This window comes from Mya arenaria, chromosome 15, assembly GCF_026914265.1.
Source record: "Mya arenaria isolate MELC-2E11 chromosome 15, ASM2691426v1".
NCBI classification, from domain to species: Eukaryota; Metazoa; Mollusca; class Bivalvia; order Myida; family Myidae; genus Mya; species Mya arenaria.
The window spans coordinates 40,524,623-40,544,337 of record NC_069136.1 but is presented as its reverse complement, the minus strand read 5'-3'; the positions used below and the strand labels follow the sequence as shown (position 1 = coordinate 40,544,337).

The 19,715-nt window shown below is 31.9% G+C and overlaps 1 protein-coding gene across 1 annotated transcript; it reads right to left on the bottom strand.

The window, feature by feature from the left end:
- Window positions 1-4,406: 4,406 nt before the first annotated feature.
- LOC128219379 (monocarboxylate transporter 14-like) lies at window positions 4,407-7,885 on the bottom strand. Its single transcript, XM_052927189.1, has 4 exons — window positions 7,857-7,885; window positions 6,192-6,238; window positions 4,948-5,950; window positions 4,407-4,437 (listed from the first exon to the last, which is right to left on the bottom strand). Exons 3-4 carry the CDS (start codon window positions 5,910-5,912, stop codon window positions 4,407-4,409), a joined length of 996 nt encoding a protein of 331 aa, XP_052783149.1. The 5' UTR covers window positions 5,913-5,950; window positions 6,192-6,238; window positions 7,857-7,885.
- Window positions 7,886-19,715: the final 11,830 nt, after the last annotated feature.

The following is a 19,715-nucleotide window of genomic DNA, read 5'->3' as shown; positions in this document are numbered from 1 at the left end:
GTATATGATCGACCACAATATATGTGTGTGATCGACCAGAGTATATGTGTATGATCAACCACAGTATATGTGTATGGTCGAACCCAATATATGTGTGTAATTGACAAAAATATATGTATATGATCGACCACAATATATGTGTGTGATTAACAAAAATATATGTATATGATCGACCACAATATATGTGTGTGATCGACAACAATATATGTATATGATCGACAACAATATATGTATATGATCGACAACAATATATGTATATGATCTACAACAATATATGTATATGATCGACCACAGTATATGTGTATGATCGAACCCAATATATGTTTGTGATTGACCACAATATATGTGTGTAATTGGCCACAGTATAAATGTGTATGAACGACCACAGAATATGTGTATGATCGACCAGAATGTATGTGTATGATCGACTAGAATATATGTGTATGATCGATCACAATATATGTGCATGCTCGACCACAATGTTTGTTTATGACCGACAATATATGTATAAGATCGACCACAATAAATGTGTATGCTCCATTACAATATTTGTTTATGATCGACCACAATATATGTTTATGCTCGACAACAATATATGTGTATGATCGATCACAATATATGTGTATGATCGACCACAATATATGTTTATGCTCGACAACAATATATGTGTATGATCGACCACAATATATGTGTATGATCGACCACAATATATGTTTATGATCGACCACAATATATGTGTATGATCGACCACAATATATGTTTATGCTCGACAACAATATATGTGTATGATCGACCACAATATATGTGCGTGATCGACCATAATATATCGGTATGATCGACCACAATATATGTGATATGATAATAAAGTGTCTGCAAGTTTCTATGATTGATTGTGTATTTATATTTAGACAAGGAACATATAACACTCACTTGACATCGCAGATGATAGTGTTTAACCAATCAGAAAGCGTATTTAAAAATGAGTAATGCATTTGTTAGTTTGCTTGCCATAAAGTTGTTTATGTTTTTAAATCAAGAGATTTTTATTTACAACTAGGAAGTTTATATCGCAAACGCAAATAATTTACACTCTGTTGCATCCGCCATAAGAGGTTAATGGGATATTTTAATCTTACGACACATCTATGAACTAGTTGGATAGGTTGTTATTAATGTATTTTTTGTTACAAATGCAATTATATTATGACTAATGAATATAGCTCACACATCAAATCTGTTTCCCCATGATGCTTTTATTTGTTAAATCTAAATTTCTGCCATTATCAAAGTACATTAAAATATTTTAAAAGCAAATTAAAGAAATTGTTATACTTACAAATCATTAGAAACTAAAATTAAATTCACGTTCGAATAGTGATTTTAATTACAGTACTGATTGATGAGTTTTAAATTGTATTGTAAACTATTTAATTAAAGATTTTTCGTGTTGTTTTACTATAACTTGTTAAATCAGACGGCTTAAATTCAAAATTAATTAACCATCGGTGTTGTGTTTATAATAATGTGTTGCTTTTTATTAGATAGGGGTATGCTTTTGTAATGTTGTACAAATTATAATTAATCAACTATTACGTTTTTGACGGGATACAGAGACATGCTGTACCAATACCATACAATTGAAGACAATATATGCCAGAACTCGCTCAATATCGACCAAACTCGGCCAATATCACCCAAACTCGCCTAATATAAGTTTCTTCCGTTTTGATTGGCTACAAAACTCGCCTAATATAGGATTTGAGAAATGGTCCATTTTCATTGGCTGTCGAAACTCGCCTAATATGAGAAATATGCTGGAAATTATTTTTCAGGTAGCCATTTTTTCCGTTTTCCGACTGTTTTGAAATTGTTGTGCTTCGTAAAACTCTATTTGGAATGCTTGAACCTAATGAATGATTGAACCACTGAGTACGGTTTGATATAACAGTTGTATTTAACCCGTTGGTGGATTTTACGAATATTATGATTGAATGGACGACGAAGGTGAAACATTTGACGCTTTAGTGATTTACAAAATTAAGACGAAAAGACATGCTTCCTTACAATGTACAGTGCTTTATTCATAAGTATGTGCAATGTTACTGTAAAGATACATGTCAAAATCAGCAAAGTCAAGACTGACACCATGAATGGATAAAGGATATTAAAATACGTCTTCGATGTGAACTAAAGGTAAGTGATAAGAATGTTTTTAACCAAAATGGTTATAGTTAATTAATAAAATACTTATTAATTAGGTGATTTCTTATTGGTTTAGTTATTTGTCCTCGGTCAACCGTATTTGCCTTCGGCCTTTCGGGCTCAGGCAAATACAGCTAACCTCGGACAAATAACTAGGCCAATATGAAATCACCTAATTAATAACATTATAATATCGGCGGCTTATTATTTATATATTTAACATCCGAAATTTCCATAAGACTTTGATTTTCACATCACCTAGTGATCATCCATGAAATTTGCGTATATTGGCTACCAATGGTGATAGGAGTTTCCAACCCAAACACGAGAATGTTTTATATTGTAATATAAAGAAATTGTAAAACTTGTATTGACGTTTCCCCAAACATGAATGAAAAGAAATAATTACTAGACGTATTCAAAACGAGCAATTTATTATCATAGCGATTCAATTCGTTATTCAATCAATATGAGAGCTACGGTTTATGCTTTTGAGAACAACTGTGACAACTGAATTGTATCTAATTACTGCGCTTATCAGCTATCGCCGAAACATAGCAATAAAATGCCAATTAATAATTTTATGGGCTTTTATACTTAAATAATATTTACTGTAGCATACCTCCATTGACAATAATCAACAAAAGAGTAGAGTAATAATACCTGTGACAAATTATTCTTAAAACGTCTTAAGCATATATGCTTTTAAAATTGTGTGCAAATAAGGCAGACCCTTCTTCCTTAATGTATGCAATGATAACAATTAAACTAAAAGTTAAGCGTTAGCCAAGCCCTCGGGATGATTCTTGATGATATTAACTCTGGTGGATTAACCTCTGTGACATCACTTTCTACAATATCTTCGAAGACCAACATTTGATATTGGCCCAATCAAAACTAAAACATCACTCGGAGGAACAAACATGCATTTCTGAAACATTGGTTAACTTTGAAACCAATCTTGTTGTAAACATTTGAACCGATCTATTACCAGTCACAGCGACCAGCGTGCATTTTGACGCAATGTTATTAAAAAAACAACATATAATGTTGTATGCTAAGCAACATCAATAAATCCTTCTTTCCATCAGATATATTTCATTAATGTTTCTTCACAATGTACTCCGCTAAATGCATCAGCATTCAAGCAACGCAGGTTTTTTCTCTCTCAGATTCAATTGGCTAGGAAATGTATGTATTGTAAAGAGTACCTCGTTGCAAACCGTTTTATTGTCGTCTGTTTTTATAGAAAGTCCGACACTGCGACGTAGACAAAATATTATTGAACGGATAAATGATATTGTTTCAACATGAATGATGACTATCTTGGCATCAATATCGTGTTTCATAATGCCAAGAGAGAACATCTATGTCATCACTGCTTGTCTTTCTCCAATCAATAATATGCTATCACTCTCCGTAACCTGGTATTTGGACTGCAGTTTTTTTGCCAGTCGAGCTATCTGCTCCGAGCGATTCGGTCCCTAGGGTGATCTCTTAAACTGAGAATTATAAACAAAATATTATGTGTTCTTCTACTCTATGACACTCATAATAAACAAATAATCCATATTTGTACATATTGAATATTTTAATATTTCATACAATCTTTATTATTCACAAGTTATGAAGGCAAGCAGGTTTTGGATTGAGACATATGTACGGAAACGAGCTCATATTTACAAGATTTTATTTAATAAAACAACTGTATACGTCGCTTGCATGTTCAGAAGAAACATGCAATAGCTCGACAAGCAAAACTAGATGCGTTTTCGCAATTTTCTTTAATAACTCTGCCAAGAATACTGTTTATTTACCGACTCACAGACCTTCGACTGTTCGACATCAATTGTTTCAGTATATAATATAATTACGTTGAAGCAATGGATCCCTTTATAACCGCCAAAGGGGAAATGTTCAGCACAAGACGTCTCAAATGAGGTCCAATTATGATAATTTTATAGTTTATTTTCAATGCATAAAGTCAATGAGCCCATAAGCGTACAACAAATTGGAATCAATAAAATATTTACAAACATGTCAAAGATAGCATAATTTTGTCACAATTTGATAACTTAAATAATTGCTAAATAAAAATAAAAATGATAATAATAACAGTATGTTTTAACGTCATCTAATGCCAGCTTCAAGAAAACGCCTATTTTAAAATATTATGTGCTAGCAGTTTATCCATCGCTAGGAATCTAAGAGTGTTCCAGAATGTAAACTGACGAACTAAAAACAAGAATAACAGATAAATTTTTGAAAATTACCAAGCAACATAACAAATTTGAATGCTAAACAAAATGCAAACGAAACAATATTTGAATAAATAGTAATAACATGAAATAGAAAACGTTTTAAATTAAAAAAAATATTTACTCATGTAACTTAAACTTAAGGGTTTTTTGTTGTTGTTTTTTTGTGATCTTGCATGTATATATGGAAGGCTCAACATAACTAGTCCACCGACAATCACCATAGCCCCCAACACGTGGTATGACATGACATATGAGCCGGTAGCGTCGCGTAGGTATCCTGGAAATTGGTAGAAAATGAAATTTCAGGTAAATGACAACTAGAAAAGAATAGATTACAACCAAAGTATGTTACAAGTACAGTATGCATTTAACAACCACTCTATTTGCACTTATAATTCATCTTCAGTACAACATAAAGTTATAAACTTCTTTCCAATCGTGATTTATTATAACAACATATTTCGTTTTGAAAATACAAATATACTTGCCGACAAGGTAAAAGGAGATGGCGACTGCACAACCCTGAAACAATGCTGTAAATCCTAGTACACTTTGTAACCTCTCAATTGACATAAAGTCCACGATTATTGCAGCGAACAGGGAAAGGTAATTCCCACTAAATACGCCAAGAACTACTGTGTGAGCTATGATTGTCTCATAGCTCGTATACCAGCGAACACAATGGTTACTGATTCCAATTATAAAGGCGGAGATTGCTATTAAAGTTGATCGTCGTATAACTCTACTGTCAGAAATAAATGCTAACACAATTCTGGAAATGAGATCGAGGGAGCTAAAAATTGTGATAAGGATTGCTACTTTCTTTGTATCATTTAGTGCTTCTTTTGCATGCGGTGCAACAAAGACCGGACTGAGCATCGTCGCAGGGCATAGAAGAATTGCAGAGACTTCAAAAGCTATAAATACCGGAATTGAAAACACTCTTATATCAAACACATTTGCTAGAGTTTTAAAAACATTTAAACGTTTTGAGATTCTAAAAGAGCTTCTGTCGTTTATGGAGGACTCGCTCATGGTCCTATGGATCTTCAATATAGAAGCTCCTAAATCAGCATTCAAACACAGTATATCTGGGCTGCTATGTCTATCTTTGATATTTTCTTGTTCTTGTATGCCCTGCTCGTTGTTTGCATGTATACTTAAATCGATATCAGAAATAACATCATTTTGGTTATGTTCAATTTTTGCCAGTGGTTTTTCCTCCGGTTTACTTGTATTACTGGTCTCATAGAACTTTGTAGGACGATACAGAGCATCACTAATAGAGCCATGCAATGACACTGCAGCAATAACTAGTAACCCCTGATATCCATATGCATCCAGTAATAAAGTAATAACTTGTGCAAACATCAGGCCGCCAAAAGAGCTTCCTGCAGTGGTCAAGCTGTTAGCAAAGCCCCGTCGTTTGTCGAAATAAAATCCGACCATAGTCAGTGATGTTGATAGCGTCAATGCATTTCCAGTCCCTGGAACGTAGTTGACAATATCAGTAAAAAATAACACATTCTATTTAGTGTTGTTGCATTGTAATTGTATATAGTAACGAACCTTACAAAACATATGTGATGTTACCTTTGATGCAAGAATTGCCTGAGCTGTTGATTGAAATGCACACCATTGTAAACGTGTCCATAAGGTGTATATTGAGTAAAGATTAAGAATTTACGTAATTATTGTTACGTAAAATTACTAAATAGTAAACCTTACCATTAAATATTCCGTAGGAAATCAGTAACACACGTACATCCTGTGCTCTAGAAGTAATAATATATCCAATGCAGTGGACCAAAGACCCAAGAAACACCAGAGTTCGGCATGTAGCAAGCTTGATGCCGAATGTCATTACAAAAAGTGATGAAACAAATACATGTATGTTTCTTTATTATGTTAACCTACTAATCACAAAAGTTAATGTCATAATTTTTTAAATAATTATAATAAAACAATACTAATAATATAAATAATAATAATATTAATAATATAAATAATAATAATAATAATAATATTAATAATATAAATAATAATATAAATAATAATATAAATAATAATAATAATAATAATAATAATAATAATAATAATAATAATAATAATAATTATAATAATAATAAAAAAAATAAATAATTATACTACTACTACTACTACTACTACTACTACTACTACTACTACTACTACTACTACTACTACTACTACTACTACTACTACTACTACTACTACTACTACTACTACTACTACTACTACTACTGCTGCTACTACTACTACTACTACTACTACTACTACTACTACTACTACTACTACTACTACTACTAATAATAATAATAATAATTAATAATAATAATGGAAATGATAATAATAATAATAAAAAAATAATAATAATAATAATAATAATAATAATAATAATATTAATAATAATAATAATAATAATAATAATAATAATAATGGAAATGATAATAATAATAATAATAATAATAATAATAATAATAATAATAATAATAATGATAATAATGATTACAAGTATAAAAAATATAATAATAAAAATAATAATGATAATAATAATAATAATTATAATAATAATAATAATAATAATAATAATAATAATAATAATAATAATAATAATAATAATACAAATAATAATAATAATAATAATATTAATAATTTTAATATTTTTGATAATAATGATAATAATAATAATAATAATAATAATAATAATAATAATAATAATAATAATAATAATAATAAGAATAAAAATAATAATAATAATAATGATAAGAATAATAATAATGGAAATGATAAAAATAATAATAATTATAACACTGATAATAATAATAATAATAATAATAATAATAATAATAATAATAATAATAATAATAATAATAATAATGATAATGATAATGATAATAATAACAATAATAATAATAATAATAATAATAATAATAATAATAATAATAATAATGATGATAATATTAATAATAATAATAATAATAATAATAATAATAATAATAATAATAATGATAATAATAATAATAATAATAATAATAATAATAATAATAATAAAGATAACAATTATAAAAATAAAATATATTATTAATAATAATAATAATAATAATAATAATAATAATAATAATAATAATGATAATAATAATAATAATTATAATAATAATAGTTATAATAATAATACTAATTTAGATATTTTTAATAATGATAATAATTATAATTATAATAATAATAATATAATACTAATACTAATAATAATAATAATAATAATAATAATAATAATAATAATAATAATAACAATAATATTAATTATAATAATATTAATAATAATTACAATGATAAAAATCTTTTAATTAAGGAAATATAATATATTTATACAACCTGCTATGCTGTATGTCAAATGTGGTAAGGTTGACAACAACGACGTCGTAGCTGATGATGACTCAAAACGTTCTTGAAAGGCGATGAAGAGAATGCCTGCCGACTTATTCAGTCCTCCGGTCAACGTCATTTGCATAATGGCTCCTTTAAGTTAATAAAACGCACACAAACCGTTAAGAGTTAATAACCGTGTGTATTTTTAATTAAATAAAAGCTTCGGAATATTTATATTGCTTTGTAATTTGATAATCAAAAAGCTAAATGAAACTTTGTTTATCATATTAAGAAGCAATCGCATTACCTATAAGTACCATCCACGACCATCCCTTGTCTTTTGGTAAAGGCATGCTTACTAAGTCCCCAATTGTAACACATACTCTATTTAGCTTTATATCTTTAGATATCACAAAAGCAAACAGCGAAATCAACAAATTGTTATCTGCGTGTTATCATAAAATACATTAAATAATCGTTTGAAAGTAAGGTTTCAAGCATGGTAGATATTAAATATATAATAGTAGTAAAGCTCTATATTGAAATTAACAATGAAAATCTCTAACCCGCGGACTATGAGAAGTGTTCATATTTGATCCATAAACTATACTTGTGTATGCCTTTTTGGAAGAAAAACAAAAAAGACAAATAAATAAAAACTAGTTTTTATACACGTATAACGATAAATTCTATCAACAAAGAAAATGTAACTTCACAGGACAAATAAAAACTGAAATACCTACCAACAAAAAAAAAACGTTAACGCCTCCATCAGACCGGATAACAATGCATTGGAGCCAAGTTAACAGTTCAGCATATCATATCCGAGGTAGTCCACGATGACTGCACAATTTAGCGAAAAGTAGGTCCCACTAAATTGTCCCACAATTATGGTATATAACGAGGCTCGTGAATGGTGTGTACAATTTCAAAATTAGTCCTGATATCCAAACTATGGTTGACGATGGAACTGCCATGGTAGATCGCCTCAAATATTTCTTATCAGCAACAAAGCCTAAAACAATCCTTGCCAGTAAGTCCAATATACTGTAAAACGTTACCAATGTTGCTACAATGTTTTTGTCCATTCTAGTTTCTTTGACTCATGGTGCAACCCACAATGGACTGTTTAAATTACTTGATCCGGAAAAATGACGAAGAGTTAAAATGCAATGAACATAGGACTTTTTAGGAAGTTTATGTCAAGCATTTTTTTAAACGCTTTATCATTTTGTTTGGGTTCTCTGATTTTATCGTATGGATCAGCACAGTCCGTTGATTTATAGTTAAATGGAGGCCGCAATGTATTACATCGTTGTTTCCTTGTCTTCGTTTGAGGAAATTTCTTTCTCTGCATTGTGTAGTTAGTATTATCATGAACAAGAAGCTCCCTACAAGTATCAACACATATTAGTTTCACTGTTTTCATCGTCTGTACGATTTAACATTTTGTTAATCTCTTCAGATAACGGATGTTCAATATTTAACATTTTGTCATAGCATTTAATCGGCCGCATGAGAGCACCAGCTATACAGCCCTGGAAAGAACCTAACAGCAAGAACGAGTCCTGGAAAACGTTCCTTTTAAAAGATATGATATCAAACGCGCAAATATGATGCCACCAATGGAAACGCCGCCTACTGCTGCCGAATTTGGAAGGATGGTCCATAAATAAAAGCTATTCCGATGCCTGCAAAACGAAGCAATAAGTTACTTAATAATTATCGGTTGACTCTTATTGACATTTAATCAATTAATCATTGCGTCAAAAACACTATTTGCATAAAAACGGCATGAACCAGATACGATACATAGGGCCACAACCTAGTGTAACTATTTTACTGATCTGAACAGAAAGCATGTTATTTCTTATACGTTATATAGAACTATGCAATCAAGTTAACATGAGAACACAGGTTGTAAAATCCCATGAAAAAAAAAAAATGTATGATCCTAGCAACAGAGGTGATGTGTGAGCAACGCAGGTGCCAGACTCCAACTCATTACGAATGTCTTGCAACTGAGAATCTTCAACCCCACTGTCATGACTAAAGGAGCTGAAAAAGTGACACTCGTATGTCATGAATTACGAACTAGGGATTTAATGTACTGCTCTGAGAAAAACACTGTAACACATTTGAAGTTGTGTAACTCCCCGGAACCCAATCGTTGTATCATGTGACATGATTTTTTTCATCATGAACCCATTCCGGCACCCAGTCAGTGTTTAACGTGAAAATAAAACTTACCTCGTGATGAATATCCGACGCCCAAGCAGTGCATCAGATCGTACAATCACTTGCCCCGTATCCCCCTTCGCGACCCAATCAGTGTGTTGCCTAACACGGTCATTGGTCTCGTAATTGCCTTCCGACAATCGTAAGCAGTATATATCGTGACACGATAACATACTTAGTAAAACCATCCATGCACATCCACTATCTTGAGGTCTCATTTTTGTTCTTAATTATATCTTTCATATGCGTTAATGTAACATTTTGTTGAAATCAAATGCTAAAACAACTTTAGTTTTCTGATAATATGCTGCAGCACGAAATTTTGATATCAAGATTTATGTCAATAAACTAATAATAGGACGATCAGCTACATTTTTTAAGCAATTCTATATATTACAATCTTTTCAAGATTGACAAACAAATACTAGTAATAATCGAATTTTTTTATGTTCTTTGTGTATTGGCAATTTTCTTGTTAAATGTTGTATAATGTTAGTAAGGTTAGAAGTAATGGCCAGCTTTAATGAACATAAAAAAGAAATTAACATGATTTATCTACCAAAGCAAGAAATAAACATGATTTGTCTAACAAAGCAAGAAATGAACATGATTTGTCTAACAAAGCAAGAAATAAACATGATTTGTCTACTAAAGCAAGAAATTAACATAATTTGTGTACCAAAGCAAAACTTCAGCTCTGCAGATATCAATGTTTATAAAAAAATAACATGCAAAATGCCCGCGCATTCACTAAACAATACCTTTATAGTATTTTCTTAAAATATAAAGTTTAAGCTTATCTCCCATTTCAAACAAAGAAGGAATTTGAGGCTTATACTTGTGTCATATAAAAACCGAGTTTACGTATCACCTCGAACACCGAAATGTGCGTTACGGTATAATCCCTCAGTATCAACTTCTTTTACATGCATTTTCTTTCGGTGCTTCTCTAAAGTGATCTTTTTTCTCTATGTATGTTTTCTCATACATATTGTATCATACCTAACAGATATAGTACGTCCGTTTTGCAAGGTTACCGTTCAAAACGTTCCTACCCTATTGAACAAACTGACCTATTGGGTGTCACCAAAGTTGTAATAACAATCATTGTCTATGCATAGTCGCAATCAACATAGTAGTGTGCCTCCACAAGATTTATCTTCAAAAGCCTATTAAACGCGAAAGATCGTGTCCATTGTAAGGTTTAAAATTAAGTAATTTATTGGAAGAATCATCGTTAAATCGTTCACAAAAGCTTTTTCGGTTTTGATAACTATTCGTATTAATCCATTACTTTCTACAGTAAGGATAGCCATCTGAAGCACTTTCTACAATTCTATCACCAACTTCAACAGAATACATCTGCATCTATTTTCATCTAAGGCACTTATATATTGTAAAGTCGTTTTTTTTCTATAATCAAAATTGGATTCAAACTACTGTCTTGCCCCTCAGTCTTACTTTCAAATGCTAATTATCAACTTTTTCATTCAGCCCAATCGCTTTACTAAAGCAGTATAAATTTGACTGTTTCTAGACATAAGTTGAACAGTTATAGATATATCCTCAATGGTTCAATCCTTCAATAAATTTATGTTACTACTACTACCAACTTGTAATATGTGATAACTTTTCCCTCTAAATTCGTATTTGTCAATGCATTTGATATTCCTTTACCGAATCACCCATAACATGGAAATAGAGAAAAACAAATATTTTTTTTTTAATTCGGTTAATGTCGTGAGAAATTTTATGAAAGGTCAATACTTTATAAACACATAAACGTATTGAAACCATTTACAACCAAATCACTACCAAATGTGATCACTTAATTATGCCTGACTGTTGATGACCGTCGATAAGGCCTCATCAGTAAAATGATTTGTTTCCGATATCTCTTTTTAACACAACAGTTTTAAACGCTTAATATCGTAGTCAAATTCAGATACAATTGGGTATTTATAAGTTAATTCCATATCTTAAGCTCGCAAACATTGATAACGTTTTTTATAAAGAATATAAAAACAATATCGAAAAGACAAGCCAAGAATGATGAGAGTTAACCATTTAAGGAATGAATTGCGGGGTTGATGTCATTATCGGGGTATGAACGCAATTGGGTTGGTCAATGTGTGTGGAGTCCGAAGGACTCCACGCGTACTTTGACAAACCCAATTGCGTTCATATCCCGATAATGACATCAGGCCCGCAATTCATTCCTTATATTTACACCAATAGTTCATTATTTCATACAATAATTGTTAAAAAAACTACTTCATTTCATTTAAGAAAACCTTTCAGTAATCCGTTCTTACCCATTCTGTAAATAGAACGACACGACTATAACAGGAAACATATTTTTTCAAATGACGTCACAATAACGCGGGAAAAGATCAACCACTTGAAATCACTTTAAAACGTAAAGTTTGAAATACTTCTGGCACCAATATATTAAAATCATAATAAACTAACACTTTCTAAAATGTTGATCTATATTTTACGGGACCTGCTGACACAATACAACCAATAACAAGATCAATAGCTTTCATGTATATTGTTATGCAATGAATTACGATCCGAACATATCCGAAGATGTTGCGTTCATCGATTGATGAACGCAATTGCCGAAAGGCAGTTCATTTAAGGAATGGAAGTTGAGGTGTATATATTATATTAACACGGGTAAAGTCCATTGAGTTTTAAATTCAATGATTATCATGAGTGAACTGTACAGAGCTTTGCTTACAGCTTGGACATAAAAAGCAGAATGTTTGTGGGATGATACTTCTGTATGATAAATAACTAGCTCGGCAGTCAGTTAAACAAATTACGATCGCAATTCCATTTTTAATAACAGAGACAGTAGATTTGTACCGCCTCAAGAGCGGCTACGAACAATCAGTTTCAACACTTCAAGGCGTTTCGTTCGTCGATAAGTCATTTTCATGAGGGTAATAAAAGCTGCTCATGAATTGATCAGAGAAAAAAACATCAACCGCCACAGTTATGGATACCTTCCAAATTATAAGCCAGTCTCTTCGTTAGTTAGTTCGACCTCATACGTAGCACTATACGTCCAAATCGTTCATACCGGCAGTCGGCCCCTGAAGAGAGAAGTTTATTACCAAGTCAAAGGTCATTCAGTGCATCAAAACTTTTAAAAGTTCACTTGCATAAATAACCATTGGCACACATGGTACTATTTGGTATATAAGGGCATGTAATTTCAAACAAACATTAAAATACCACTGGAAAAATAAAGGTTTTGGTTATAACTCGGTGAACTTGAGTTTTATGGGAAACAGGTATATTCTCTTTAACACCAAGATAATTTAAATTACTGATTATGCCAAACAATATAATGTTAATGTGGATCCGGAGACCCGACCGGCGTTAAATTTAAACTGCCGACCGTTATCTTGTTCCGTGATTCTGATAAACAAATTGCTCCGAAATAATACGAATTAAGGGTACGAATGAGAGTTGTGTGATAGCGGTGAGTTCATATATACCGGATGAGTTCGGATATTTTCGTTGAACATTAAAAAAACAACAACATGGACGCCTCTATGATGGTTTCATGTCTTCTAGCAGTTGTTTCAAAATGTTCCAATTTTGCAATTTCAGGGCAACTGTGATCCTATATCCGATGTTAGACAGTTGTAAAGTTTTTTTTACAACTTTCATCTACTTTCAAGCTTCACGCCAGCTGTTAGAAGATTTGTGTCAACGGCCATGATTGAGGACAATCCATACATTTTTTCAGTTATTTTTTTTAATAATATCATACCTTTTTAAATGTTTTAAACTTATAATTTCAATGTCGTTTTAATGAAGTATTACATTAGCGTTACCTTTAATTCTGTAAAATAATACTTTTGAGCTTAGAAGTATTAACACTTTGTGTAAGGAATGAATAGTATTTAGATACTCACCGTGCAACTATGGTACAATGCAGGTTAAATCGCTTTTAACAGAGCTTGAGTTTAAGTGACACTCTTATTCAATATCAATGCATACACATGTATAACAGACATATATTTTGACTGATAAACCCTTAACTACTTACTTAATAATGCATTTATGGAAAATATTAATTACTGATAACAAGACTGTAACCTTGTATTTAATAGCTGAAAACGCAAAAAACATTAAATGATTGATGAATGCTAAACGATTTACTGTGATTCCCTATAATCACAAGTGTTGAACATACTGTGTTTTATGCACATTTCTTTTAAATTAAAATAGGTAACCTTCATTAGAACCATTGTATTTTTTACTTATATTCATCCTGTTAGGAATAATAAAACAATAGATTTAATTGTGGTAAATCTTATTCTGGAATAAGAGTGCAACTTTAAAGCCAAAATGCATATAAAGGCAGCGTTTATTATACTACAAATGCAGGCAGAAGTTTAAATGCATGTTTATGAATAATGTAAAGAGCATGCTACTGAAACAAAGAAAATAAGACAAGACCTGTCCTTCAAACATTATGTTTTTAAACATGTCACTCGAATCATACATATTATTTAAACATTATTCATTGGCCTTTTGCAATGAGCATTGTTCGTAAGCTATGCACTATCTTATTAGTATTACATAATAGCGTGGTTGCGGAACGAACTTCAAAAGCAAAAAAATCAAACGTGCATTTATTTCTGTGTGATTCAATTATTTACTTTACTTTTTTTGAAAGCTGGATATAACATATCGATTAAAACGTGCAACTCCGGAATATAATACGTTCAAGAACCGGTGTTACACTGAAAGATTTACACTAAAACAATATCATGGTGCCACAGGATTCTGGCTGGTCATGGATGGTTCTGATAGGTAACTATCAGTGTTATGTACATATTTCTTGTTCACTAAACAGATTTCATGGATTCACAGGACACTGGCTTATCATGGATGGTTCCTATGTGTAACTACAAACGTATTATTCTTATTCACTAAATCCATGTCATGGTGTCACAGGACACTAGCTGGTCATGGATGGTTCTAATATGAAACTGTCATTGATCTTAAAATCATTCTTCTTCATTACACCCATATAATAGTTTCAATACATGGGCTGGCTATGCATGTTTTATATATTGCACTCTAAACCGATGCCAACGTGTCACAATGGCCGGTTATGAATGGTGTTGTGTTTAATATTGATAGGTTACTTCCAATGTTCTGTATATTATCAATGTACCCTAAAACCATGTCATGGTGACACAGGACACAGGCCGGTCAGGGATGGTTCTGATACGTTATTTTAACAATTTTATTAGTCATAATTCCACAGATCACTATCTGGTCAATTATGGTTCTGATAGGTTACTGGCAATGTTCTCTATATCATTCGTATACACTAAACCAATCAAATTGTACCACCGGACACTGGCTTATCATAGAAAGTTCTGATAGTTAACCTTTACATATATGTATAGTATGCTTGATCACTTTACCCATTGCATAGTTACACAGGATACTGACTGGTCATGGCTTGCTCCGATAGCTAACTGCCAATGTTATATAAATCACCATTGTATACTGAACACCTCCCATGCTGCCACATGACACTGGCCGGTCATGGTCGTTTTGATAGGTAACTGGCATCGTTCTTAATATTGTTATTGCACACTGAATAGTTTGCATGGACTTCCATAATGTTAATTGTAAAGCATGTTGAATATTTAACATATTTAACATAAAAAGCATAGGAAAAATAACTGAGCTATTACAATGTTAGGTTTTTCAGTTCTAATCATTATAAAATAGAATACCTTCCTCAATCAATGACCTGGTGGCGACCTTCTCAAATTCTAACAATTCATTATTTGAGTTAGATAATTTATAGCACAATCAATCAAATAAATACACAGTTGGTCTGTATACGATGTCTATCTCACAGTGGCTTGAAAGTGCAAGGTACAATAAAACGATTGAAAAGGTACTCTTAAAGGTTTTAAGTGTGAAATGAACGTGTTTATGTTGTTTTTGTAATTTAATACACCGCGTAGTCTGATTATTGACCCGAGTGACTCTTAGCGGCACTAAACGTATTCGATGGATATTATAGCTATGTGGGCCAATTACCACTCAACAGTCAAGCTACATCGTGTATAAGTCTCTTTAATACATAGGTTTGTTGATCTATAATAAGGCTACTTTATTTTTACACATGCACTCCATATGAATTCTAATTGCCTTAAGGCTACATCACGATCAATAGACTTACTCTCAAATTAAATTGAGTTTTTCATAGCTATCCAAGTTGGGTAAAAGGACAAACGACATCTTGTTGCAAACTCATTTTTTCATCAATATAATTTAGAATAATTATTCAACAACACATAATTATATCTATTTGTTACTGTACGGATTAATAACATCTTTTTATTATCTGTTATTTCACAAATCAATTGAATAAAAATTTGATCGTAGCAAAGATTAATAATCCGTACTTTTTAAAAAATACCTCGTATTATACATGCCAACAAGTATGTACAGTCTTTTTGTTCTTTTTTTTATTTTGTTTTTTGAAAGTGAACAATGAATAAAAAAGACGCCAAAAGTCTACAGTTTTCGATCACTAGTATATTTTCCAAAACTGAGTTCGCGTTACCTCCCTTAACGTTTTTGATAATAATTATTAATCTGAACAAAAAGCTCAATAAATTATGATAATGTTGTTCATACATGATTTCACAGTCGCCAAATTTGATTTGATACGATTAGTGAGTTCACTTGCGATCGTTTCACAGGCCGGACGCGATACGATAATCGGCCCGGGCTGGCAAATTGATTACCGAGTCATCCGAGTAATCGCGAAAACCCTGCATAATTGTGTTACTATATATAGTAACATTTCAATTACTTATAAACGATAAAAGTTTAATATTGGCTGGATGAAAGGACGAATAGCAAGAACATTAATCATGCTTCAATAGTATTCAATCTTAAAGTTTGCAGTCAGGTCATTGGTCACAAACGAGTGCAGTAATAATAACGTTTGTGTTATGTTGTATACATACATCAAAACTACTGTCTGTATATTGGCTGGATGATGGAAATAATAAACACGAACATACATCATGCTTTAATAGCATTACATCATTACTTTTGAAGTCTAATCTGTTACGGTCAATAAGTGCCGTACTTATTATGTCTGACACTTACGCTTTTGAATATGGGATACCAGATAAAGTTAAAGGTATTTAACTGTCACATGCAAAAGGCTGGTTTAAATGTTGCTGGAAACCACCTATTAGCCGTACACAAATCATTAAAGATTAATTTACAAACCATTTTCCATAACAAGTTTAAAATGACTTACACTTTTCTTTAACTCGTTTTAAAATGATCTAAAAGTCGTCCTCAGATCGTACAAAAATCGCTTGGTAACACTTTTATGAACTCGTTCAAAAATGACCTGATAGCCGTCCTCAGATCTTCACAGATTCACTAATTCACACTTTTCTTAAACGTTCGTATAATTAAAGTATGTATAATATGACTTGTAATAGATCATATGTATCAAATTATTATTGCATCATTATTACGGAAACAATTTCGGTATCATTCGTAAGATATCTTCAGGTGCGGCTCTTCAGCTGATGTTGACACTCGGGATATCAAAATCATCCGGAATTTTATTCGTTGCTTTTCAAGATCGATTCGATTCTTCGGCAGCAACCACATCCTTACTTTCGACGGTGCAGAACCTAACATACGGTGTATCCGGTAGGATGAACTTGTATTTAAATATAAGCTTAAAGGATATCCGCATGTTAAGATTAAGATCAGTGTGTGTAAACCACGTGATAAATTATGTCATATATGCCACGTCGGAAGGCCACATTTTGCTTAAACTAATGACTTAAATCAAAGATTACGTTTCATTTACTATACCATTTTAAATAAAACAAAGGGCAGGCTATGCCGCTTAAAGAGTCCCGCCTTTGTTTTATTACCGGATTTTGATAAGGTGATTAGTTTCACCAAACACTTCGACAAACATGTTTTCAAAACAATGTTTTGACAGTGCGCCGTTAGACGGCCTTATTGTGCAGGATTAAGTGAAAAGTGTTTTAAGAAACTAAACTCTCAATCAAACTCTGGTAAAAGACCGAAGGTGGGGCTCCGTAAGGGGCGTAGACTGCGCTATGTTTCATTTAAAAAATTGAAGAAATAGTGAAGTTATCTTTGTTTAAGCAAAATATTTCCTTCCGACGTAGCATATATGACGCAATTTATCACGTGGTATACACACACTGAAGATAGTGACATGAAAGAAGTGAAAGTATGTATTTTGCCGATAGTTCATATATTCGTTTAGAATTATCAATGGTGTTAACGCCAACGTAGTTAACTTTCAAATCTGTGATGCTCTGCAAGGTTTTTACTTATGATCCTCAGTAGTCCTTACTAGATTTGAGACAACTTATTTTGCTGAATTTGTTTTGTTAAGTGTATAAGCACATCATGAAATGATTCGCCTTTAAAAGTAAACAACGATTTCGTTTATCACATTATTAACTTTAACAAAGTTCTGAGCAATCGGGGCAATCAAGCCGAATTTTTCTTGAGTTCTTGATTTTACCATATATGGTAGTAAATTTCTTATTCTAAATACGTTTACAATGTCAAATTCTGTGTATCTTACAGCAATGTTTGTCATGACTGTAGGAGTGAAACTGACGACTTGCAGAAATCTCGTGTTCGTTGGATCTTTATTAAACTCTGCTGGATTTATTATCACGTCTAGGGCTGTTAGCATAAACGTTCTACTATTTTCATATGGAGTGTTAATTGGTAAGTTATCTTGATATGCAATGTTCTTTATATGTTTACACAAACTCTATTTCATCTAATTTGTAAGTGTCGAAGTCAATTTTCGTTGAAAGGCATTTAGTGAAATACTTGTTGGTTGTAGATTCAATGCGTTTTTTCGATTTCGACTGATAGGTCTGGGTTATGCATTCACGATCGGAACGTCGATAATTATGGTCGGACTTTACTTTGACAAAAGGAGGGGCTTAGCTACTACCCTTGCAATAGCAGGGGGCTCAGTTGGTAGCCTTGTTTTCGCGCCATTAATAACTGCTTTGCTGGAGTACTACGGATACGAAGGGTTGATGATTATCGGTGCAATATATCTCAATGGTTTTGTCAGCGCGTTTTTGTTTCGGCCACCTGGCTTTTATAAGAGCACATGTGTTACGTCAGAAGAAGGAGAAAATGCATTGATGTTAGCAGAAAATACGAAAAATGCTAAGGTTGTGAAAGAGTCTGCAGCTGACAAGGACAATCCCAAATTTAATGTGTGTCAAGAAAACACGGAAGACGAGAATAAATGTGTATTAAAGGTATCTGATCAAGTATCAAGCGAAAGGGCAGCACATAATAAAAACAATAACCTGAACCAAACACATGCAGTTGTAAATGCACATAAAACAATTGCAGTTGATACTACTTTGAAAACGTCCCATGGTTCACGAATACTTAAGACAGCAAAAGATATGTTTCACCTAAGGGTATTTCGAAAACCATCCTTCATTGCTTTTATAATTTCAGCAATTTTACAATGTCCTGCAATAATTTTGAGTACGGTTTTTGTTGCACCATTTG